This window comes from Cataglyphis hispanica, chromosome 20 (assembly GCF_021464435.1).
Source record: "Cataglyphis hispanica isolate Lineage 1 chromosome 20, ULB_Chis1_1.0, whole genome shotgun sequence".
NCBI classification, from domain to species: domain Eukaryota; kingdom Metazoa; phylum Arthropoda; class Insecta; order Hymenoptera; family Formicidae; genus Cataglyphis; species Cataglyphis hispanica.
The window spans coordinates 5,067,501-5,094,545 of NC_065973.1; the positions used below are offsets into that span (position 1 = coordinate 5,067,501).

Below are 27,045 nucleotides of genomic sequence, written 5' to 3' on the forward strand. Positions count from 1 at the left end.
ATACATTTAAATATTTGACCGCAATTTATTATTATCTGTTCAATATTGACTACATTGTGTTCATTTTTAATTTTTTCTGTATTACATTGATGAAAGTTTAAAAAAGGACCGAACCAAAATGTTTGGTTTCGTGTTTAATTAATTCTAAACTAATAAATTTAAATGCGTCCTATCGCATGGTTTTGATCAATTAATTGTACATTAATTTATTTGCGCCTGATTTACGACGCCGATTCTTATTGCCATTATATTTTTATTAAAAACATTATTTGTTATACAAATTATGTACAAGAATATATTTAAGATATATCACCAATTCATTTTTATATTTAGATTAGCAAATTATATTTTGTTATTATAAAAATAAATTAGATTTATATATATGTTTTCAATTGATTTGGATATTACATTATGTGTATCAATATAAATAAGTGATTTTTACTAATGTTACGGCATGTATTAACTTCAATTAATTTAATTAACTATCGCATTAAAATCATGTAAAATAAGGATTTTTTTTGGTATATCTATTTTAAGAATTTTTTAAGAATTAAAAAAATTTTTTTTAAACAAATTTAATTTTTGATTTAAAATTTATTTAAGAAAAGTTTTTTATTTATTTCTAAATTTAATACAATTTTTAAATATATAACACATGTTTTATATAAATATATTTGTTTTTATATAATTAAATACTTGGCATATTTGCATGTGTACTTAAAAGTTTCTTGTAAAAAATATTTGCATATATTTTTTTTTTTTTGGCAGAGATGTGTTGATCGTGATAAGGAAGTGAAAGAACTGAATGATAAACTTCGAGCTGCCGAAGAACGAGAAGCAACACTTTTAGTGGAGCTTTCAGAAATACGGGAACAAAATGAGCTCTTGGAATTTCGACTGCTCGAACTAGAAGAAACAACTGTGCGTAGAGATAGTTCCGATCACGTGATGGACAGCGATATCGTCTCGCCGGAATCCATTTACGCAAACAAAGTGAGTTTAAACAAAAATTTGTTTCGAATATTACATTGAATTATCCAAGTTTTCTTTAAATTAGTTAATATAAATTATTTAATAATTGGGCATATAAAAAAGATATTTTTTGTTTATTGTAAAATTATTGTTGATAATTGATTATTTGTAATTGCAATTATTTGTAAATGCAATTTTATTGCAATTATTGCAAGTTTCAAGTGTAATTTGTAATCAAGTGTAAATTGCAATTATTTATAAATGATAATTGATTATTTGTACGTGTATCTTTTTTTATTTTTTGCAACGATATTTCAGGCTCATCTAACAAACCAACAAAGAAGCCGCGCTGTTGCAACTGTCATACCTTACACAAATAACGCTACATTGATAAACCCCGTAAAATCCGCGTCACCAGTACTGCTCAAGCCTCCGCTGACTCTTCAGGAGAGCGGTATTTTTGAGGAAGAAGAACATGCACACGAGGACGAAAAGAGTTTACTCGAAGTTGAACTTACCAATCGTAGCACTCAAACGGATGTGCCGTCCGGCGAACTTCTTCAGGAAGTGCAACGTCTCCAGGAGTTAAGAGCTCGAATTCAGGAACGTGCGGCTAAGATCACAACATCGATCTTTCATCCGATTGATTCATCTAAGATCTATTTCGATGTATCGGTGGATTCGATGGTTCAGTTGACTTCCTACCAAGAGCGCGTTCGCGATCTCGAGGAGAGACTTGAGATTTACGAGAAAACAGAAAGGAATAGAGAAAGAGAAAAGCAACTGTCGAAACAACGAGAAGAGGAGTTGTTGGATGAAAATTATAAACTTCTTGAGAAGATATATTGGTTGGAGAACAAGTTGCGAAATATTCCGGGATCTAATTTTGGGGAAGATGGATATCAAGATGGAACGTCTAATATGCAACAAATCAAAAATATAAATCATAATAAATATCAAGTTCTAGAAACTTCAGAGAATTTAGAAAATATGCAAAATTGGCTAAAAGGTACAAATTGCACGCGATCTACTCAAACCATAAAAACATGGGTGAATCATATGATTCAATGTCAAGATCAAGACAACATGGAAAATTTCGATCAACAGATTGCTTTAGGAGCGCAATGCAATGTCACGGTATGTAATTTACATCAATTGTGTCCATTTAACTTTTTTTCAAGTCTTATAAAATTAACTTTTAAATTAAAATGACTTTTTGAAAATTTTCGATTTTATGTTATTATACTAATTTAGTTAATTTAACACATTGCCGACTACTCAGATAGAATTCGTTTCACGAAGCATCATTGAATGAAAAATCTATATTTTGCTTTTTGCGCAATAGGCATTGATATAAACAAAATAAGCGTCAATATATAATTCAGTATTTAATTGCTATCATTTTATATTTTGAGCCATCGTTTTATATAAGAATCCTTGAATAATGCTGGTAGCATTAGTTGCTGGTAAAGCGACATATTTAGTTTCTCATGTAAAATGGACTAATTGGCAAACCATTGATTCTAATCCATTTTTTTTTTTTGGTTACAGACTTGGTAACATTTAATTAACATGTATTTTTGTTTGTCTAATCACATTGAGCGTTACTTATATGAATATAAGTTACAAATATTTATTTACAATTGACGCAATATTTTAATACCATAATATAGATGAAAATATAATCAATAAAATATACATAAAGTAATATTTTTTGCAAAAGTAATTGTTTTAACGAATGCGTTAACTTGGCGCCTTTTTTATAGCTAATAATAAAGAGAAAGAATGACGTTTTAAATATATTTGTAGGTTTATTGAGTTTTATTGTATAAACTTCTTTGAACGTTATCATAATATACAAGGGCTTTTGTTTTGAACGTTATCATAATATATAGAGTATCCAGTAATTTTTGATATATACAAGGTGTCTGGCAAAAAATTGTACCAACGTGCTCGTGAGGGAATAGAACACAATAAACTATACAGAAAAGTCTTTTACCATTCTTTCTTATAACGCTTAATAAAAAAGTTATTATTGAGCAAAGTCTGGCCAATCATAGTCAATCTTTTATATATATATATATATATATATATATATATATATATATATATATACACGCTTAGTAAAGAGTTATTATTGAGTGAAGTCTGGCCTATCATCGCCAATCTTCAGCCGGGTGCACGTCGTAAATATCTGAGCGTTCACGCACCTACTAGATGCGCGGATCACCGACTGTGCGTCCAGCTAAAGATCAGCGATGATAGGCCAGACTTCACTCAATAATAACTTTTTTATTAAGCGTTATAAAAAAAAGTGATACAGGACTTTTCTCCTCAGATTTGCCTGCTCTACCTGCACACGACGGGTGATGCAATTGACGCCGGACACCCTATATATATATATATATATATATATATATATATATATATATATATATATATATATACACAGGGTGGCCCCAAATGTTTGAGACAAACTTTGAGATCTTATAGGAAATTAAATTCTGAACAAAAAATTTCCTATAAACATAGGTTGAAAAATGCTTCCTTAAAAAGTTACCGCTCAAAAACCTCTGATAAAGGAAGAGCAAAAGATGAAAAGAAAATGAAATAAAAAGAAAATGAAACTTAATAAATTTCTTGAAAAAACGATAAAATAAAAAATAAAAATTTTTTCTTTTATGAAAATAAAATAAATTTATATATATATATATTTAAATAAAAATACAAAGAAAGTGGAACTTTTCAATGTCACACGCGATTACTCGTCGTTCTCTCTTTCTCTCTCTCTAACGTTCGTCACGTCTCTCTGTCTGTTAAGTCTCAAACTTCTTTCTGTATATCGCGCCATCTATTGCCTTCCTACATTATTGAGTGAAATCTGGCCTATCATCGCCGATTTTTACTGGGCGCATGTCGGTGAGCCATCGTAAAAGTGAATGCTTATGCACACTACCAGGCGCGCGGCTCACCGACATGCGCCCAGCGATGATTGGCCAGACTTTAACCAATAATAATTCTTTTATTAAACATTATACAAAAAAAAATGATAAAGGACTTTCCTACTTGGTTTAATCTGCTCTATCTGCACATTACGGATGGGGCGATTATTATATATATATATATATATATATATATATATATATATATATATGTATATATATATACACACAGGGTGTCCGGCGTCAATCGCATCACTCGTCGTATGCTGGTAGAGCAGATAAAACTGAGGAGAAAAATTCTGTACCATTTTTTGGTATAACGCTTAATAAGAGAGTTATTATTGAGTCTGGCCAATCCGCCGATTTTTAGCCGGGCGCACGTGAGGCTCTGTAACAGCTGAGCGCTCACGCACACATGCCAGGCGCGCGGCTCATTTACGTGCGTCCAGCTGAAGGTCGGCGCTGAATTGCCAGACTTCACTCAATAATAACTCTTTTCTTAAGCGCTATCGAAAAAAATGGTACAGAACTTTCCTCCTCAGTTTTATTTGCTCTATCTGCACACGACGGGTGATGCGATTGACGCCGGACACCCTATATATATATATATATATATATATATATATATATATATATATATATATATAGGGTGTATCAAAACAAGTATAGTATCCTTAAAGAGTCGTACTCCTGACTGAATTCTAAGATTATTTTTCCTTTACGAAAATTTGATCTAAAACTTAAATTTTAAATTATAAAAGGAAATAGTGAGCGAATTACGGGATGGGTACATATGTTAGGCAGGAGCGGCGTAATTCGTCCGATACAGGCGCTTCTTCACACTTTCACACTTCAGGTGTGTCAAAAGTTTATATATATATATATATATATATATATATATATATATATATATATATATATACAGAATGTCCTGCAGAGATTGTGCCAACGCTCGTGAGCGGGTAGAGGACAGTAAACTGAATAGAAAAGTCCTTTATCATTTTGCAATTTTCGCAATAATTATTGAAATATTAATTAAAAAGTATTGGCGAATGAGCACGCGTTTCGCGTGGCTATCGCGCGGCTAGATCATGGGACGTACGTTCTAGGCGTGCCAGCAGCGAGTTTCATAGTGTCGCACGGCAACGAAAAAGTTTAGTTTCTCGTCGCGAGGCCAAACTTTTCGTTGCCATGCGACACTATGAAGCTTGTTTATTCGCCAATACTTTTTAATTAATATTTCAATAATTATTCAATAATTTATATTAATAATAATTATTAATATTTCAATAATTATTATATATAGAGAAAATTGCAAAATGGTAAAGGACTTTTCTGTTCAGTTTACTGTCCTCTACCCGTTCACGAGCGTTGGCACAATCTTTGCAGAACATCCTGTATAGGGTGTCCTGAAAAATTTAACACACCCGAAGTGTGAAGGTAAATTGGGTCAAACTGAGTCAAAAAGTCCTATATCATTTTGCAAAATTTGCAATAGTTTTTGCGTTATTAATTAAAATATATGAGCTAATGAGCGCGTTGGAAAGCAGTAGGCTGGTACCGGCAGGCATGTACGGATTACTTGTGTACGTCTTTCAACAACGAAAGCATCATCTAACCGAGAGGTGGAGTCACGCTGTCACCTCTCCCTTAGATAATGCTTTTTATTAAGGGACACGCTGATATCGGCCTATCACTTTCCATCGCGTTCCTTAGCTCACATATTTTAATTAATAATACAAAAACTATTGCAAATTTTGCAAAATGGTATAGGACTTTCCGACTTAGTTTGGCCCAATCTACCTTCACACTTCGGGTATGTCAAAAGTTTCCGCACACCCAGTATATGCAGGGTGTCCTAAACCATCCGTATACCTTTTTTCTTTTAAAAATTATGTATTTTAGAGAAAAACATTTCGAACAAAAATTGTATGGTTTTGAGGGAAACATAAGATGGTTGTCATTGGTTTAACCTTGGATGGCATCGTTAAGGTCAAATCAAGGACACCTTTAATTTCTTAAATGAAATCCCCTATTTTTATTGCATATTCTTATAGCTTATGTGAAGAGCTTTCCAAAACACTATAATAAAATATTTTTCATTAAGAATTTTTTGAGTTATTTTATATCTTAATCTGACATATTTTAGTATAAAATATAAAATATCTCAAAAATTATTTAGTGTTCGATAATTGTATCGTAATACTTTTATGTACAGAATAATAACATGAATCAAATGGTATAAAGAAAAAATAAATAATTGTTATAAAAAAATATATTGCAAATAATTGCATACTTTTTTTAAAAAACAATTATTTTCTGTACACCATTTGATTCATCTTATTATTTTGTACATAAAAGTATTACGATACAATTATCAAACATTAAATAATTTTTGAGATATTTTATATTTTATACTAAAATATGTCAGATTAAAATACAAAATAATTCAAAACATTCTTAATGAAAAAATACTTTATTATAGTGTTTTGAAAATTTTTCGACAATGCAATAAAAAAATAGGAGATTCCATTTAAAAAATTAAAGGTGTCCTTGACTTAATCTTAACGATGCCATCCAACGTCAAACCAATCACCAAAGGTGACACCATCTTATGTTCCCCTCAAAACCATACAATTTTTGTTCAAAACGTTTTTCTCTAAATGCTTAGTTTTTGAAAGAAAAGGGGTGTACGGGTGGTCTAGGACATCCTGTATATATATATATATATATATATATATATATATATATATATATATATACAGAGTGTCCGAAGATAGAGAGTGTTATTTTGAACAGAAAAGTCCTGCACCATTTTTTTCTATAACGCTTAATAAAAGAGTTATTATTGAGTGAAGTCTAGCCTATCATCGCCGATCTTCAGCCGGGCGCACGTCAGTGAGCCGTCATAAATATCTGAGCGCTCACTCACAGTACCAGGCGCGCGGCTCACAGACCGTGCGTGCAGCTAAAGATCGGTGATAGGCCAGACTTCACTCATTAATAACTCTTTTATTAAGCATTATAGAAAAAAATGATATAGGACTTTTCTGTTTAGAATTACACCCTCTACCTTTCCTTAAAGAGTGTTGCGCAAAATTATGTAGACCCTGTATATATACAGGATGTTCCAGGAGAAAAGGTCAATATTCTGGGAGGTGATCATATTGGTCATTTTAAGCAAAAATGTTCATATGAATATATGTTCTATTCCCCACGGTTTACGAGATAGAACGATTTGAATGTACGTCTCGTGTATTCACTTTTCTTCTGTACATTTCACGCCGTTAGATTTTTGTCACGGTCATCTCTCAGAATATTGACCTTTCCTTCTGGAACTCCTTGTATATACATATGTAAAATGTAAATTACAACGATAGGATATTTGTATAAGCAATAAATGAATAGAATATAGAGAACACAGAATACAGAATACAGAAAACAGTATTTATTACATAGATAACAATATATAATATAGATAAAAGTATTTGTAACAATATTAGAAAAAAAATTAAACTAAAGTTCGATCGCGACGGATAATCGTTCTTTTTGAATCGATCATCTCGAGCATTTACTGTCTGATCCATCCGATCCGTCATATCGCTCGTTTTCAACTTTCTTTTTAAAAGAAAAGGACTTTTACGCTGGTCAGTCTTGTAAGGACCAATTCAGACCCATCTCGCATTCAAACACGAGTCGGCTGCGAGAAACTATCACGAACAAGTTGAAAATATTCCCGGTTTATAATTCGTTTTCTCTTTTACTACTATATATTTTGCACAATGAAGAAAAAGTCTTAAGATAAAAAATCTGAAAAAGAAAATCTAAAATAATCTGAAAGAGAAGTTCCAAAATAAAAGTTTTCCCAATTCTGCACGGAAAAGTAGGGTAAAACCGAATAAGCGGGTCAAATCAGATATTTGTGTTTCTTCGTGATAAATGCTATTATCTTTGGATAACTTGTGTTATTACTTAGTTGTACTTATGTTATTAATTGATACCATCATTATTTTAAAATGAACCTGTGCTTCTGTGCATACGATATTTCTTTTTTGAGAGAAGTTCAAAATTTTCGAGCTAAAAAAGATCGATATCGGGACAACAATCGAGTCGTTATGTCCCTTTATAGAGCATTTGGTTCGGTAAATGCAAAATGCGGCATTGCATTCTATACTTATTAGAAAATATATCTATATTAGGGCAAGACTGTGTATTTTGATTTCTCTAGAAAATTTTGTTATCCTTGATGAAATATTTTTCTTCAGCAAATAGCTTCATTTTTTCATAGTTTAAGGTTCACTAAAGATTATTAACGTCAGCAAAATTTTTTTTACTCTGATTAGTTTTGATCGTCACTTTGTACGCCGGAATATATAACCGTGTTTATTATTTTCCTCGTATTTGGACAAAAACAGTTATCTATATACTTTGTATGTAATGACACGAGGAAAGATTGTTATTCTGACTTTGTCTCCCTACAAAAAGCACTTAAAAATGAGAATTACTACTCAGAAAAAGAAATTACTAAATAAAAATTTTTTAAGATCCCTAAAGTTAAAAAATTAAATAAAAAAATTCTGCAACAATGTAGAACAAGAAGATATCTTTATTTGATTGTGATTTTTCAATAAAATCATTAACAAAAACATCTTTGTATTATATTTTGATTAAAATAAATCTAGATTTTGTAATTGCACGATGCTTTACATGTTTTCAAATAGGTACCCGGTTTTACCTTATTGGTAGGCCAAAACCGAATATTTTGACTTCTCTAGAAAATTTTGTTATTCTTGGTAACCAAATTTTTTTTTAGCAAGTAGCCTCATTTTCTCATAGTTTAAGGTTCACTAAAAACTATTTACGTCAGCAAAATTTTTTTTACTCTTTGATTTTTTGGTAGAAAATAAATCCAAAAAATTATCCCTGGTTTTATCCTACTTCCCCTATAAATCACTGATGAAAATGGAAATTCCAACACCAAAAAAAGAGTTATACTAGGTGAATGAAAATTATACAAAATATTTGCTTGCATAAATATTTACTTATTTAGGTAAATGTGCATAAAAGGCACATCTCATCGATTTAATCGCCACTTAAATATGTTGTATAGAGGGTTGTTCTGAGTAATTCTGAGCAAGAATCGGTCGACATTAGTTTAGAAGTTGTAACAAATTAAAGTTTCACAATTTTAATACTTTTCTTTAGGTATTATAAACTGTTATTAGAAACAGTTGTGTTTTTATGTACGTGGTAATAGTCTGTTTATGATCTTGTAAGATTTTTATCAACAATTAGATTCACCGATGCAAGGTCCACCTCACAATTGTTATATGAATAGAAAAGTAGTATGCGTTTCACTTCCACCTCCTTTTTACGGGAAAGGTTCCACTTTCGGAAAATATAACCTAACCCAAATTAAATTTTAGTTTTAAATAAGAAATAGAAGGAGCTTCATTCTTGTAAATATAAACAGAGACTTTTTTCACGTCTAATCTACAGAAATACAATTTAAATAAATTTTATTTTTTTTATTTTATAATAGAAAAAGCATTAAAATTATGAAATTTTAATTTGTTATATATATATATATATATATATATATATATATATATATATTGTATATCTCCTAAACCAATGCCGATCGCCACTTAATTCTTGCGGGGAATTACTCAGAACATTCCCCCCTACAACATATTAAACTAAGTGGTGATTAAATCGGTAAGGTGTGATTTCTTATGCATATTCTTATTTATTATTATTATTTTTTTTAATTTTTAATTATATATATTGTTCATTTATTTTTATATATATTTTTCTTTATATATATTTTATATATATTTTATATATATTTCTTTATATATATTTTTCTATTTTATATTTTATATTTTATATATTTTATACATAGACTTCTATATAATAAACAAACTAGCTAACACAGTTATATTACATATAAGAACACGTGAAACAAGGGCAGTCATTTACAATTGAGTATCAAATATCGATATGAATTCAATATTCGATCAATTTATGTCATTTATTTTTTAAACGTATACATTTAAAACATTAAAAAAAATAAAAATAAAATAAATATATCAATACATAAGTATATAAAATGCATATATAAGAATAAAAATATCAATAATTTGTAGCAAATTTGATGACTGTTCAAGAAAATATTCTAAAGAAAGAAATATCAATTTTTTTCAATAAATATATAAATATATAAAAGTATATAAAGTTTCTCTTATTTTTTTAAAAACTTTAATTATTTTTATTTTTTATAAAATATGCATCAAATATTTAATCAAAACTTTTATGTGAAATGAATATTGTAGCTTCCCCTTCAAAGATAAAAATCAATTGACAGCCTCATTAAATGCGATAAAAAGGCAAAATTGGATTCCCAGTAAATATGCTATAATCTGTAATAAACATCTGCAAATGATTTCTTTAGAAGTCAAGACAAAAATCTTAATACAAAAATATCAAGGCTATAATAATTTTTAAACGGGAAGCAATTATATTTTACGAATGAGAGGGCTGAGATTTTGCGCTCTCAGGCACGGTAAAATAAAAAGTGAAAAAAATTCTCTATAAATGGGGAGCTCTTTTTATGATATTATGATTACCGTAGATTTAATTAATAATTATCATAGATTTATAATAACATTATCATCATATGTTTTTCCGTTCCTCTACGTGTTACATTAATACTTTGATTAGTACCTTTTCTTTACGAATAATGAATGCGAGAATTAAGAGCATCTCAAAAATAATTCAAGTAAGAATTTGCGATATGTTTCAATTTTAGCTGTCAAAGTGGTCGATCAATATTACCATGAAGATGCCTGCTATGCTATACAAGACAAATAAATTATAATAGAATTAGATTTGATATTTATTTATTTTGCATTTTGCAATATTTTGGAATTTTTATAATGAAATACAAATTGTAACATATCATAATAGACACCTTTATTCTAATATTGATCGATCATTTTGACAGCTAAAGTTGAAACATGTCGCAAATTTTTGAATTATTTTTGAGATGCCTTTACTTCTGGTATTCATTATTCGTAAAAAAAGTACTGATGCAATGCGTAGAGAAGTGAAAAAACATATAATGACAATGCTATTGTAAATTTATACGATAATCGTAAAAAGGGCATCCTATTTACAGAGCACTATTTTCACTTGTTATTTCACCATGCCTGAGCGCGCGAAATCTCAGCTCTTTTATTCGTAAAATATAATCCAGTTTAAAAACTACTAGAGCCTAGACATTTTTGTATTAGGATTTTCGTCTTGAAATATTCTAAGGAATCTGTCATTAAGAGGAAGTCCGATAGTTTTGGGGCACATGTATATATGTATATATATATATATATATATATATATATATATATATATATATATATATATAGGGTGTCCCATTTTAGAAGTTCCACCCTCATAACTTTTCAGGATAAGGAAAATAAATAATTGTTATAAAAAAATATATTGCAAATAATTGCATACTTTTTTTTTTAAATTATTTTCTGTACACCATTTGATTCATCTTATTATTCTATACATAAAAGTATTACGATACAATTATCGAACACTAAATATACTTCGAGATATTTTATATTTTGTACTAAAATATGTCAGATTAAGATACAAAATAACTCAAAAAATTCTTAATGAAAAATATTTTATTATAGTGTTCTGAAAAGCTCTCGAGATAAGCTACAAGAATATGCAATACAAAATGCGGGTTTTTATTTTAAAAACGGAAGTTGACCTTCAAATAACCTTGAAAATGACCTTTAATGTCAAATCCAAAGTCACTATTAGATAGCCCCCTTTGTTCTTTACAACTTTTATCCGAGTTGTTTTCCTTTAAACGTTGATCCTGAAAAGTTTTGAGGGTGGAACTTTTAAAATAGGACACTCTATATATATATATATATATATATATATATATATATATATATATATAGGGTGTCCTGCAAAGATTGTGCCAACGCTCGTGAGCGGGTAGAGCACAATAAACTGAACAAAAAAGTCCTTTATCATTTTTTGATCTGAGCTTTCTTTTCGTTGTTATACAATGTTAAAGTTAGCTAATCAGCTCCTGTCTATACAACAAAAAGCCTTCTCGTTACTCCGACCCCCGATGTTCCTCCTTTGTTTTCCATTGTAGACAGGCTCTGATTAGCTAACTTTAACATCGTATAACAACGAAAAGAAAGCTCAGATCAAAAAATGGTAAAGGACTTTTCTGTTCAGTTTACTGTGCTCTACCCACTCATGAGTGTTGGCACAATCTTTGCAGGACCTGTATATATATATATATATATATATATATATATATATATATATATATATATATATATATTCTGCTCAATTGTATTAAATAGCTGCCTTGACCTCACTTGTCATATCGCTTTTAGCAGTCTAGTATATTATATAGAAGTCTGTGATTTTATATTTATTTATTTATTTATATATTTTTATTTTGTATTTTATATTTTATATTTTATATTTTAATAAATAAATTTTACACACCACGCACGCGTACGCGCGCATGCATGTGTATAATATATGTACAATAAAAAAATAAAAATAAGAAAGATAATAATAATAAATAAATAAATACTTATGTAAACAAACATTTTATGTAATTTTTATTCACCCATCATAATTCCTTGATGTTGGAATTTCCATTTTCATCAGTGTGTATATATATAAATATTATTTAAAATATATATAAAGTATATAAATTTTTATAATTAAATCAATGTGACCGCGATAATATTAATTATTATTAAAAATTTTCATGTGACAAGAGCTAAATATGTATATAATATAAATTTTTAATAAACTTAATTCTTCAACGCGGCAGAGAAAGAGAGAGAGAGAGAGAGAGAGAGAGAGAGAGAGAGAGAGAGAGAGAGAAAGAGAGAGATGATAAGGGATTTATTTTAAAATTTCATGTCGTATTAATTCGCATATTGTGTAGTAGTTGTGCAAATTTAAATTCAGACTCATCTACCAGCTTTTGCGAAAAATATCCGGAATGTCCAATGCTTAGCCAGACATAATTCGAGCGGTTGGAAAAGTGTTAATTTTATTTATTTATAGATAACAAAAATACATTTTTTACTTAAAATAAAATAAATGATATAAATAATTATTGTATATGTTCTATAGCTTGTATCTCTACAGGAGAAGAAGAAGGAAGACAAAGTGGAATTTCCTGACCTCGACGAACCAGTTGTTATTAATCTTACCAAAAGCGATTCAGAAAAGAAGGTTAGACGAAGGCGAATTAAAAATAATGAGCACGAAATAAGATCTGCAAAAACAGCGAAAATGTCAAACGTCAGGTTCATTCCTGATGTTTCTTTCGAGCGAAAAAGTTATCCGTTGGTTTTATATCAAGAAATTTGCGTATAGCTTTTACGGCTGCGCTATGTCAAATTTTTAATAATGAACTATAGTAAGACGGGCGTGACATAGAAGATTTAATAATGTCTAGTGAGTTTTGCTGTAATTTCATTTTTACATTGAAAAAAGTTATGCTCGCGTCGTAAATGAAAACTAGTGTTTGTCCGAGTTGATGTATAGTTTTGAAGAGAAGCTGTGGGAACTTTTTCGCGTGATAGAAGAACAACGGCTTCCAGAAAATAACGGCGAACAAGAGAAGACCGAGGTCGTGGAAAAAAATTGTGGAGGATGAGGAGATGAAGGGAAGAAGGAGAAGGAAAGTTAACCAACCACAGATCTACCTTACGTCTTTGAACGTACGTATATGTATATGAGACAGACGAGTAATGAAATCATTTGTATTCAAGAAAAGATCGATTCAAGAAAAGAGTATCAAACAGATTATACATATATCAAATATCCAATGATTCATGAAAGTTGTCAACTAGAGCCTGAAATGATTCTAAAAAACAAAGTTTAGATCAATTCAATTTATATAGCAACATTTATAGTCATTTAATCCTATGGGGAATAATTTAATTCTATTGATTTGATCTTTTAAACATTTTGTGTATAAGAGCATTTAAATAACAATATTTGAAAAATTTTTATACGATTATTATATTGAATCAAAGTAATATAAAATCGTTTCATTATATTAACATATGATTATTATATTCAACAAATTCTTATTGTTCAATTATGATGTCTTTAATTAAATATAAAAAAATGACATTATATAAAAGCTTTACATTTTTAATTAAGTCAGAAAAAATCAAGTTTTATTAAATACTTTTAAGAATAATGTTGTAATTATGAGTATTTTTAAGATTATCAAATTCAATAAATCTTTTTATATACAATTTCTTAAACAATATTTAAGGAATATTTATCAAAATATTTAAAATATTTTAACTTGTTATTTGGATATATAATAACATTATATAAATATTTATACGATATAGGATGTCCCAGAATCAGCGGAAAAGTTTTTAATAACAAATTCTTCATGAAATTCTAATCCAAAAAGCTCTTTACAAAAAAGTGATCCAATGAATAGAATTTGAATGTTGAGGCATTGAAGTTGACGTATGGGAGTGCATGAAATTCGCGCGATCAGGATAGGCACGACCATGTTTAACTCATGACTCGTGTACCGCGGCGATGCATGTTTCTTATTACTCTACATTTAATTATTTATTATTTATTTATTATTGATTTATTATTTATTATTATTTTTTACTTTTAATTATTTTTTTTCTTTTTTTATTACTCTACATTGAATTATTTATTATTGATTTATTAATTATTTCTCTATTAATTGATTAATTTTCTATTACGTACTAGTTGCTTAATCCTTAAACACAGAAAAATGTGGGAAACTAATTTAAGTTATTTGAGTAATTAATTAATTAATTGATTGATAAAAATATAATGTTGGTTATTTAATAATTATTTATTTTACATTTGTCATTTATTAAGTTAATTTAATCAATATTTCCTATATCCCAGTTTAAAGACTCTGCAACTAATACGTAAATAAAGTACACAAATAATTATTAATTAATAAAGATAAATATCAATTGTAATGAGATTATTTACTATTTAATTCATATTATTAATAGCAGAATAATGTATAGTAATAAGAAACATGAATTGCCGCGGTACACGAGTCATAAGTCAATCTTGGTCATGCCGATTCTCGTCGCACGAATTTCATGTGTTCCCATACGTCAATTTCAATGCCTCACCATTCAAATTCTATTCATCGGATTACTTTTTTGTAAAGAGCTTTTTGGCTTGAATTGAAGAATCTATCATTAAAAACTTTTCCGCTAGTTTTGGGACACCCTGCATATATATAAATACACATATATATATATATATATATATATATATATGTATATATATATATATATGTATATGTATGTATGATATATATATATATATATATATATATACATATATATATATAAATAATATGTTTAATATTAGTTAGTGATGGTAATGATTACGCTTCTCTTCTCCTATTTTCTTCATCTGTCTCACACGAAATTCGCTATAGCACAGACATACTTCCAGAAAAGTACCAATAGTATCAATAGTCGACATTAATTTCGTCTCAAATTAAAATCGTATCGCTTTGCTTTAAGAAAAGAATATGCATCAAAGTTTAACGTTTAATGATATTATTTAACCTTTTTGTTACATTTGATCATAACAGCACATTCTGACTAAAGAAATCAATTTTACAGTATTTACAGTCGTTCTAGATATATTTCATAATGTGTATCATTTTTAGTAACAATAGAATTAAAATATAATAACATAAAAAGAGACTTTAAAAAAACATTATAAACATTATAAAAATATTTTATTTTAAAATCACAATATGTATTACATTGTGATAGGTCTATAATATTTTAGAAATATTTCTGCAATGTCGCTGCAATCTTGTTGGGATTTTGCAATTTCAAATATTTTTACAATGTCTCTTTTCAATATTATATTGTACAATTTATAAGATTGCTGTAATATAGTTAGAAGATTTCATACTGTATGAGAAACAATATTATATCGCTTTATTACACGTATATTTTGCAGCAAATGATCTACTTTCGTTGGAGATAAAAATGAGAAAAGGCTTTCCTTTGTCTCTCATCGTTCCAGATTCCGTTTATTCACCTACGAGTTTCAAGGAAGAGACAATAAACCCGTGGGTAAACTCGTGGCACGAACGAGGTAAATTAACGCGGGTTTTTAATATTTATTAAAATAAGAGAAGCAAACTGTAATAAGCTTTGTTGACGTTTCGAAATACAGATTCTAGATAAATTTACAAATAATATCAATTTAAGTCTACGCATTTTAAGTGAAATCACATTTACAAACAATAAGAATATATATTTATTGTTATTACATATTATACATAATTGATGTTACTGATCTAATAATTTTTCGATTCCCGTTATCTATAAGCACGATTTGTTGATATACTTCTATGTCAATGATTTGTTTTTATTTTTAAGACAATACGGCTGGCGCTGCTTGGTATGCCCAAGTAACGATCAGAAATGGTACGTTTTAAAAAGAAACAAGGGCGCTTGCGGATGAACTCTGGTGACCTTCGATTTGACAGAGTTATTTCATCTCTCCATGTTACGATCAACATTTTCATACAAGCTGTGAAATCAAGTGCCAAATAAGCCGTAAATTAAACACTTTTCCACGCGAGCGTAAATTAAAGAATAATTGCGAAATAATTTTATATATGTTTTAAAGTATGCTAAACAAATTTATGCTAAAAATACGCCCGGAGAAAAATCAGATTGACAATGAATATGCTAAACAAATATGTTTTTGTGCCAATGTATCAAATGTATCTCTTAATGCGCAATGTGTTTTCTTGATATTGGAATTTAAATATATCTTTAGATGCAAATTTAAATTTAAAATGGCAAGAAAGATGTCGTGTGAAAAAACGTGTAAATTTGGACCTATTACATATATTCTGCGAATATGGAATATGACATATATTCTGCATATACTATTACAAATTAATACATGATTAGTGATGTTGGTATTGTTGGCATTCAACAATTACAAAAACATGTCTGTGCAGTATCATTCGTATTGAAAACAAAGATTATATTATATCTATATCAGCGATTATTGAAAAATTATTTAATTAATCGTATAAATGCCTATCATAGAACTCCTCAATGAATTAATTTGCTTGCCTTGATACTTTCTTTTAATTATTTTTTAAAACTGACAATTTTTAACAAATTTACACGATAAAATAGAATATATATCGAGTGTAGAGAAACAATTATAAAATTGTTGAATAATATCATGAATTTTGACGAAATCTTATAAAAGTAAGTTCAGTTTTCGTGTGTGCCTTTATATAAGAAAATGTATATGTGCCTGTTTACGTATTTAATTTTAATTAATTTTATATATATATATATACATATACATATATATATATATATGTATGTATATGTATATATATATATATATATATATATATATATATGTATATGATATATATATATATATATATATATATATATATATATTATAATGATGTATATGTATGTGTATACACACATGAGTATACACACACATTCGTAAACGTACATATATCGTTAATATATAATATATATATATATATATATATATATATATATATATATATATATATATATATATATATATATATATATATATATATAATATATAATATTATAAATATGTACACATATAATGTATATGTATACGTTAATGCGATATTAGAATGTGTCTCTAGTCTCTTCTCCTTTTTTGTTCGCGATCGTTGAACATAATATGCATGTTTGATCTTGAATGATGGTAAGTTTAAGGATTTGTAAGCAGTGTGTATATGTAAGCACTCTTACATATTTATTCTCTATAAATTTTTGAAGTGAAAATAATTTAATCGAGATCAAGCGCTACGATTCGCTTTACTCGAGATCGTTTATTCGTATCATAAAGTTGATTTTTTTCTCATACGTGTGTCTATAAGAAACATAATCTCATATAAAATTATTTATGTGTTTTGCGTCATTTCCTTTCTTTCTTTTATTAAGTTATTAATCTTTAAAATAAAAAATATAAACTGAAAATTATTTTTATTTTACACATGCTAAGAATAGTCCGGAGAAAAAATTTATATAACAAAAAATATAAATAACTATATTTAAAATATATTATATAAAATATGTGTTTTCCTCTTGTAGAATCTCTGTCTATATGCATAGAAAAAATAATAATAAAAAATAAATTTTGCATTGTTTTTCTTTTTTTTATGAAAAGATGAAATTTGAAGAAGTGAAAGAGAGAGGAAACAAATTGTCTATATATAATTATATACATATACGATCAATTTTTTCATTAAAGAAGCAATCTCTTTAATTATTCTTATTTTTTTTCTGTAGGTACAGATATAAGAGATACAAGAGAAAGAAAACATACACATATAAATTTTTCTTGCGAGAGTGTAAATGTACGGAGAATATATTGTAAAATTAGATGTTGTTATCTCAGAAAAATAATGATATGATATGTGAAAAATAAATATGTAAAAATTTATAAAGTAAAAAATTATAACAATATTATACAAATGATATAAATTAAATTTATATATACACTATGTTATTATTGTGGTATTTATATGTGCATACATACTAGTAGATTTATATTTTAAGCAAATGAGTTACTCACTTCTTGTTTATAATATACTTGTCTTGTTCTCTCTGTGCTTGTTTTATTCTTTGTAATACTTTATTAAATCTAATTATAAAGTTTTTTGAGCAGTGGTTTTTGATGTATTCTCGAGGATTCTCGACTGTTCATTGAAAATTTTTCGTTTGCCATAAGCGGCGGATGCAGCGCCTACCAGCAAGGATGTGCATTCCATGAAATGTATTCTTTCGACGAGTGCGTTGCGTTTTCTCTCCAATGAGGCGTTTCTTTTTTCATAGCTCTTTAGCATTTGCTTCCAATAACTCATTTTATTAGATTTATTAATTTCATTCGCAGATTTATTTACATCGATATTATTTATTGCAGCAGCTACTGGCCTTTTCGAGAAATCAGCCATCATTTATACAAAAATTTTGATAAAACATTGAAACCAGGTTAATGAATGAATAACTAACATCTTGAAATATGCCACTAACATCGAAAATAAAACTTGATAATTCGTCGAGTTTCAAATTTCATGTTGTCGCAACCATGATGCAACTGGATATTCAGAATTGGCATTAAAAATGACATAATAAAAAATCATGTAAAAATGGCTCGACTTTATCGAGACTTGTCGCTGGTCATTGTCCCTTTGAGAGCATACTACCATCTATATTACGCCATTATTACTTCAGATTAAGTTAAATTCAGATTAGAAACGATGGAAATGACATACGATGGAAAATATATCGCTACGCACGATCCTCTTGGGATTCCAACCATTGGGATTCCATCAAAACAAAACATTGTACTAATGAGTCGTGATCCATCGACGGATTCGTTATCTAAAATGCAATTTTGTCCTGCATATCGTTTTTGTAAGGAATTAAAAAAACCTTACATATTTGGCGATCATGATCAACAAGTAGGTGATACATTTTCTTGTATATACATACACATATTTAACATAAAATATTAATAAGTTCTTTGAATAAAGCTTTTCTTTAATTACTATATGTTAATTCAAGAAAGGAAAAAACATATTATGATAGCAAACGCTAATTTAATAATTATTCTTAAATATTTTGTTGTACAAAAGTGGCAATATAAATATTGAGTTTGCTTGAAATGTACAAATTCGTAAATTGGCTTTAATAACAAAATGTGTCTTTCATTTTCTGTTGTGTAATATGTAATTTGTTTTATTTTACAGTATATCAAATAATAAAAAATTGAAATAATGTATAAATTAATATAAATAATGAATATTTTTTTAACATTAAGAATATAATATTATTTTACGTAGTGTAGAAAGTAATGTAGAAAGTAATGTAAAAAATCTCTTTTTTAATATTTTCAGATAGAACGCCAACTTTTGCGCATTAATAGTTATTATAAAATGACAATTATATTTTTACTATTGAAATTATTATTGTTTTGTTGCATTATATAAGTTCCTTTTAATTATAATTTTACTTGATCTTATATTAATGAAAATTAATGAACTTCTAATAGATCGCGGCACTGCATTTACTACAAGCAATTAAGGAATCAGCAATAAGACTAATACAGTTGATTGTAAACGATATAGAAGAGCGGTGGAAGAGAGATCCAAAATTCCAAAGGCGCTATCCCGAATCCAGGCGATACGAGAGGAGTGATCAAGTAATGAACATTTTATTTTAAAGTGCATCTGTGTTGTATGCGCGACAAAAATAAAAAATAATTGGAAGACATCGATAATAATTGAAAATAATTATCATTAGCAACGTGATGAATCAAAATTAATCCTTGCAACCACACCTTCCTCGGTTTGTGCACTTTGTGGCGTTGCGCTTCACTTAAAAAATCCATCGAAAAAATCGGAAAAGTTGGATAGAAAAAGAAAGGACTATCATAATCGCAATCGTAATATCATGATGAAAACGTTTAATAATGTGATTTTTAAAATGGCCCAATATAAAGCTACTTTATCTACTGAACAAGTAAAAGGTAGCAATGATCTTTTTATTTTTGAAAATATTTTTGATTATTTTTCTAAAAGTAAATAATAACGTATTCACAAAAGGACAACGAGAAATTATTTCGAAAACTCAGTCGATTGATACAATTGAGAGCGAAATAAAATCAAAGTTATTGTTCTTACGACAAATTTCTTCTGATAGAACCACTTGTCAAATATGTCGTGCTGAATCTCAACAAAGACATGACAATATAACTCAAATGTTAAAACATATTGGTAAGTAAAGAAAAAACAAATTTTTACTGTAAGTGAAAAAGTATCAGCAGATTCTCTCTCTCTCTCTTTCTTTCCCTGTCTCTCCCCCCTCTCTCTCTCTCTCTCTCTCTCTCTCTTTCACCCCTTCTTTTCCTCTATCAATATACACAAGAAATTTATGACTATTTATGATTGTTACACTCAGACAGTGGATACAAGTATAATGTCAGCAAGATATCAAAATCAACAAAATTAACAGAACAAAATTCGAAAATTTACATATCACCTACAATTTCCTCTACTCAAGATGCTTCGACGTTTACTAACGAAATGGTAATCTTATTTATTATTGTTATGCTAAAAAAATTGTACATTAAAACATAATTTATGAAAGCTCTTTATGTATATTTCAAAAAATGTTAATGATTTAATTCACTTTTATAAAAAATTTACTTGGAAATAATCAAAAATTGCTGTGAAATTAAAGCATAGATATGGTGTAGAAAACTTTTTGTAAAACTTTTACTGCATATTCTATCTAGATTAGTCTAGATAAAACATAATAAATAGTTAAAAACAAAAAATTCTGTATTTATTATACATATAATTTATTATAAAAAATTATTTTTCAGTTCTGTCCATGCGCGTGTGGATTGCTTGTGAAAGATGAAACTAGAAGCGAGGTCTCCATCATATCATTGCCTATACTGAAAGAAAATCTTATTAAAACGTATTCACAGTATCAACACACATATCAAAATATTGTTTGAATGTAGAAACTTTATTCTCTTCATTATATCAAGCCTTGATAAATATCAAGTTTTTTAATTTTAACCCAACAAACTCCATGTATAGTTATTATCATCTTAATTGTTATAAAATTGTGTCGAAAAAATAGCTTTGCTTACGCTTTATAAGATATGGTAGACATAATGAGCATATTGAGAATTTAATTGCATTTAATTATGTAATTATATAATTTTCATTATATTTTAAATATCAAATGTGAATGTAATTTCAGTGATATCAAGTTTTGATGACGCAGATATGTAAAAATTTTCATATTTATTCATAATAATGGAGAGGAATACGACAATTGCAAAGTACATTTTTAAATATCTTTATAGATATTGAATTTTGTCAATTTTTTTAATGCTAACTTGTGTTCTTGTCAAAAATCTGAAAAATATAAAAATTTGTATATACTTCACTAGTAAGACTTATATGTATATATATATATATATATATATATATATATATATATATATATATATATATATATTCTAACACTTTACTACTCAATATAATGCCTGTGAAATTATCATATAGACTAAATTCATATATTCATACATAATCAGTATTTCTACGATATTTTTTTTAAGTAAGTAGTTACAATTACACAAAATAATATTTCCATTGCATATATTTTTCAGTAAACTGGAAGAATTGAGTTTTTATTTGAGTTCAAATCAGACATTGCATTCGAAGATGTATGATGATATGCAAAAGTTAAAAAAAGATGTAAATATTGATCGTTGGAGGAAAGAAGTTATACAACTACATCTGCAAACGCAAGTTGAAGAGTTACAAAAAAATATTCAATTTTTCAAACAAGAGAATAAATATATTCGGCAGCTTATAGAAAAATGTCGCTGTTCATTGAAAACAAAATTTTGGCAAGAATTACTACCAATCACGATCTCCTATTCCGGTGAGAAAATAGATTTGGAATCTTAGCTTTATTGCTAATTGTATTTCTAATTTGGCATATATCATCTATTAAACGTGCATTATATATGTATAATTACTTTTAGGATTCACGTCGGCGATAAGAAGCTTACTAGCAAAATATTACAATATAATAGTAACTACATTAACCGAGATATTTCGAGGCTTAATAAATATTCAGCAAATTGCAGGTAGATTTTTAACACCATATATAGAGCATTGGCATCGACATTCAAGCAGGTAATGCGACATCGATAACATAATGCAATTAAATTTTTCATATAAAATTAACGTCAATAATTTTTTCAGCATGATAGCGACATCCGCTTTAAGAGATGAAAGTTCTTTTGGAGTCATCGAGTCACCGAGTAGTAGTCAATATTTTATTTATTAGACTATTTTTAGGTAAGATAAATCACAAACAACACACATTATTAACATGAATATACACAATTTATTTCGTAAAATAAAGTTATTTAAAATTCTTTTGCACGTAACATCATAAATATGAATGCTTTTTTAATTAATTACATCGATTTGATGTTTGCACGCGGAATATAAAAAAACTTCCGGCGATCAACCAAATCCTCTAAAATATTAAGATCAGGCAGTATAGATGGGATTTCAAAAAAATCAGGGTGCGTGATTATCGGCGGCATCTGGTTGGAAAAACGAGCGCTAGTGATCTTATTGCGATTGCTGGGTGTGTAATACGTCTCAGTGGACGTTGGTTGTTTAGGATAGTAAGGATCATATTCCAGTTCATTTGGCACCAATGGCTTTAAGGAGAGCGTCAAAGCATGTACGGGTATTTCCGTAGTAGACTTTATGTTGAGCGTATGAGTGTTAGCCTGAATCGATCTTAGAGTCTCTGAATATGGATGATAGTCACTGTTATAACTCAAAAAAGAAGACTTTTCACGTGGAGCAGGTGAACGCTGATTACCTTCTGGTGCTACCGTTTTTACAAGTGAAGAATTTGCAATCGGTTCGAATGAACGATTAAAATGTACGGTGCTTTTATCTCGCGCGAAAGTGCGAGTCTCCAATGACGACAAAGGTAATGACTGTCTTGGCGGAATTGATTTATTGTTACGTGAATTCCAAGAACTGATCTGTTCGTTGAGCGATCGAGAAGTGGAAACTGTCATGCGATTCTTCGAATAAGTATTGCATGTCGTGCAAGTGTCGGTGATTTGTCCAGCTTGATTTTGTAATTTATCTCTTAAAAATATACTTGCACTAAATACAAAACCAGAATCAGCTTTATTAGACTTGATTTTGTCGGGTTGTTGAATCACTCTAAAAGAACGTGAAAATGATTGTCGATTATTATCGAGCAAATCGATGGATACGATTGGTGATCTTATCAAAGGCATCGTGTGTGCATTTTCTTTATTGATATTTTCGTTTTGAAATTGTTTTGATTGATAAGTGATTGCTCGACAATCAACGAGATGAACATGATCACATATTAAGGCATCCTGTCGAAAAGCCGTTTCTTCGGGACATCGGTAACTAAATTTATTGCCATGATCATCGCATGTGTGATATACTCTGCAATTCGCTTCAACGTCGGCATAAAATCCCATAGACCGATTAAAACAAGAAAAATTCGTGGAAACATTTGGTGGCGTGATTTTCTGTAAACAGTAATAATTGGCTTATGCACTTCGAAAATGATCTGTTTCTTCATAATTTTTGAAAATCGAGATAATGTATGTAAATGTAGCTTTTGGTTTTTAATGGATCATTAATTTAGAGCTAATCGAATCTAACGTAATATTGCGTAATAAAAATATTTTAATTATTACTTACAGAAACTTCTTCAGTGTAAACAGTGACGACGAATAATACGCATAGTAGAAAGTAAAGTTGTAAAACCCAATAGAATACCATTTTTTATAACAAATTAGAATTTTTAAAGGATATTACATTAGAGAATTTAATTTTCTGTAAAAAGTATAATAAGAACCGCTCCCAGCGTCTAAAAGATCTCTACTCTGTAATAGAAGAAGTTCAAGTGAAAGTATCGCGAGGATGAGTCTATGACTCCTAGTCCTCCCTTCTCTTTCCATTCTTTAATTCCCTCTCTTTACCTTTTTTCCCTGACAATCTACTTGACATATCCTACGCATTCTATCTTTATTACCTATTGTTATACATCTGCAAATAAACGCGCACAATCTATCCATGTTGCAAATAAAAATCAATAAGAAATTAAATTATTGCAATAAACGTCAGTATACATACATATATACACAAACAAAACTCAATATATACAATATTTATTTTAAACCTTAAAAAATTTAAAGTTTGATTACCTTTAAATTGTTCAAACTTTAATAATTTTAAAATTCCAGAACAGTGTATTAATTCTGTCAAATTACTACGCAATGTGCACTAAATTAATTTTTTAGTTTATCGATTATGTACAATTCATACACAATTTGCTTATAGAGAAATGACAATATATCTTTGACTGAAAATTAATGTGCTTCAAGATATAATTAAATGTAAATACTAGTTTTTTTTTTTTTAAAGAACATTGCGTAAAAAAAAGAAAAGCCAAAATTTTTCTTGTATACATATCTTATATATCAAAAAAATAAAATTTAAACTGTATATATCTCAATAGTTTTTTATTCATGACATGTATAAATATTCTAGGCAAATTAGCATTTCTTCCATTTAACAAAAATAATTACAGTAAAAAATTTGATATCAAATCGATGATATATTAGACAATCATCAAAGTATTGATATATTTGCAGAAATGTCTCCAAAATTTATGAGTTTGTGTTTTTCTTTTCGGATACATAGTAATATCAATATTTATCATTATAGGAAATATAGGTCTAACTAATTTTAATTGGCAATTTGTAAATGTTAGGATTATAAAAATTTACATTATAAGTTAAGGCTTGGAAGTTCTTCTTTATTTTAAAAGTGCCTAAATTGATCTGTGCTCTTAACAGCATGGCGGTTTGTTTATTATAGAGAAAGAGGAAGATGCAAAAGCTTTGGATTTTATAAAATCTTTATCACAATAATTGGAATTTGTTTTAATATCATTTGATTGTCTTCCAAACCTTAAGTATAGTTATCAAGTAAGTAGGATTATCAAAAATTTGTTGCATTTTTAACGCGCAAGAAAGAGTTTTCATACTCTTCCATTTTTTCACGAGCGCTCTATTAACATATAAACATTTATCCCATTAATATTTGCTTATGCATTTGTGATGACTTGTTGTACATTGGAATCATTTTATGTCTCACAGTTTGTCCTACTAAAAAAAGATATGCTGAAACATTTGTTTATCCGTCTAATAAACAAATAAACTGTAATTATTTCTACCATATTTCTATAAAGTAATAGTGTAAGAGAATTTAATTTTCTAAAAAACAAAATAAATTTATGCTATCGTGGCTGGTACTATTTGAACTTCTTGAGATGTGTCGCTCAACGTTAAAGTAGCAGTAGTTTGCTGCCGCGAATTTTGATCGATGTCTCTATTTCTGGGTGGGATATATGTCCACCATGCTAGGAAAAAGAAAAGAAGCGAAGCTACTTTTCCAATAAATGCTAGAGCAAGCATGTATCTGAAAAAAAGAAAAAGAAAATATATATATATATATATATATATATATATATATATATATATGTGTGCGTGTGCGTGTGCGTGTGCGTGTGCGTGTGCGTGTGCGTGTGCGTGTGCGTGTGCGTGTGCGTGTGCGTGTGCGTGTGCGTGTGCGTGTGCGTGTGCGTGTGTGTGTGTGTGTGTGTGTGCGCGTGTGTGTGTGTGCGTGTGCGTGTGCGTGTGCGTGTGCGTGTGCGTGTGCGTGTGCGTGTGTGTATGTGTGTCGCAAATCGCGAATTCGAATCTTAGGATTGAAATATGAATCTTACATACGAGCCATCACCGCGTGTAATTTGCTTACCTGCTCATATAATAATTGTCATATGCGAGACATGCTCCTCTACCATCGCACGTTTCGTTCCATAAAATGCAAGTATCATCTATAAGAGCGCCAAATACCATCGGTGCTGGTATTGTTCCCAAAATCCGAACTTTGATCCATTGTATGCCTAAAGCAAACGATCTCTGATCGTCTCGAACAACTCGCAATGTAGATGAAAGTGCTGGCATTGTACATAAAAAAGTCATAAACATATTGCAAAATGCCAAAACGATAAACAACCATAGATATGAGCACGTGCTTCCACAAGTAGTGTTGATAGCTTGGTAATGAATAATGTCGCCACTATCTTCGGTTGTTAAATTCATCGCTGGTGAATGAATGCAACTACAATTCATGTATATCTATAAAAAAATTAAGGCCATAAAATTTATTTTTACGGACAAGTAAAATGTAAAACAGCATTGCACCGACAAATTTCAAATAGTTATAAAAAATATCAAAACAAGACAATTTGGTCAATAAACCCATGTCCGCAAATAAGCCATTTTGGCCTATTGCCAAATCTAGCCTACCTAA

The 27,045-nt window shown here is 28.8% G+C and overlaps 4 protein-coding genes across 17 annotated transcripts in view; 2 read left to right on the top strand and 2 right to left on the bottom strand.

Moving 5' to 3' along the window:
* LOC126857122 (janus kinase and microtubule-interacting protein 3-like) overlaps positions 1-17,143 on the top strand; it is a 40,955-nt gene extending 23,812 nt beyond the window's left edge. For 4 of the 11 annotated variants that reach the window (XM_050606266.1, XM_050606265.1, XM_050606269.1 and 1 more), the window contains 6 exons: positions 769-993; positions 1,291-2,109; positions 13,110-13,211; positions 13,583-13,702; positions 16,056-16,127; positions 16,415-17,143. In XM_050606266.1, coding sequence (XP_050462223.1) covers positions 769-993; positions 1,291-2,109; positions 13,110-13,211; positions 13,583-13,702; positions 16,056-16,097 — 1,308 coding nt within the window. In that variant the 3' untranslated portion in view covers positions 16,098-16,127; positions 16,415-17,143. Of the gene's footprint in view, positions 1-768; positions 994-1,290; positions 2,110-13,109; positions 13,437-13,582; positions 13,703-15,989; positions 16,128-16,414 lie in introns of those variants that run through there. The other 7 variants (XR_007688444.1, XM_050606267.1, XR_007688445.1 and 4 more) reach the window with 7 other exon arrangements.
* Positions 17,144-17,427: 284 nt separating this feature from the next.
* On the top strand, positions 17,428-22,993 carry LOC126857135 (uncharacterized). Its single transcript, XM_050606294.1, has 9 exons — positions 17,428-19,524; positions 20,115-20,264; positions 20,366-20,591; positions 20,668-20,838; positions 21,023-21,150; positions 21,450-21,547; positions 22,251-22,528; positions 22,632-22,785; positions 22,855-22,993. The coding sequence occupies exons 1-9, from the start codon at positions 19,321-19,323 to the stop codon at positions 22,937-22,939; spliced, it is 1,494 nt and encodes a 497-aa protein (XP_050462251.1). The 5' UTR covers positions 17,428-19,320; the 3' UTR covers positions 22,940-22,993.
* Positions 22,977-25,078, bottom strand: LOC126857142 (uncharacterized). The gene is made up of 2 exons (XM_050606313.1): positions 24,364-25,078; positions 22,977-24,188 (listed from the first exon to the last, which is right to left on the bottom strand). Exons 1-2 carry the CDS (start codon positions 24,442-24,444, stop codon positions 23,073-23,075), a joined length of 1,197 nt encoding a protein of 398 aa, XP_050462270.1. The 5' UTR covers positions 24,445-25,078; the 3' UTR covers positions 22,977-23,072.
* Positions 25,079-25,170: 92 nt separating this feature from the next.
* LOC126857127 (solute carrier organic anion transporter family member 4A1) overlaps positions 25,171-27,045 on the bottom strand; it is a 28,583-nt gene continuing 26,708 nt past the window's right edge. For 3 of the 4 annotated variants that reach the window (XM_050606277.1, XM_050606278.1, XM_050606276.1), the window contains 2 exons: positions 26,488-26,870; positions 25,171-26,148 (listed from right to left, as the gene is read on the bottom strand). In XM_050606277.1, the coding sequence (XP_050462234.1) occupies positions 25,962-26,148; positions 26,488-26,870 (570 nt within the window). In that variant the 3' untranslated portion in view covers positions 25,171-25,961. The remainder of the gene's footprint in view (positions 26,149-26,487; positions 26,871-27,045) is intronic. The other variant, XR_007688447.1, reaches the window with a different exon arrangement.

What these genes read in the sequence shown, in the direction of transcription:
- LOC126857135 (XM_050606294.1), top strand. Translation starts at nt 19,321, where the DNA reads ATGGAAATGACATACGATGGAAAATATATCGCTACGCACGATCCTCTT. An exon ending in TCAAATGTTAAAACATATTG is followed by an intron (nt 20,839 to 21,022) that starts GTAAGTAAAGAA and finishes TGTTACACTCAG; the next exon opens with ACAGTGGATACAAGTATAAT. An exon ending in AATCACGATCTCCTATTCCG is followed by an intron (nt 22,529 to 22,631) that starts GTGAGAAAATAG and finishes AATTACTTTTAG; the next exon opens with GATTCACGTCGGCGATAAGA.
- LOC126857142 (XM_050606313.1), bottom strand. Translation starts at nt 24,444, where the DNA reads ATGGTATTCTATTGGGTTTTACAACTTTACTTTCTACTATGCGTATTA. An exon ending in TTTACACTGAAGAAGTTTCT is followed by an intron (nt 24,189 to 24,363) that starts GTAAGTAATAAT and finishes TACTGTTTACAG; the next exon opens with AAAATCACGCCACCAAATGT.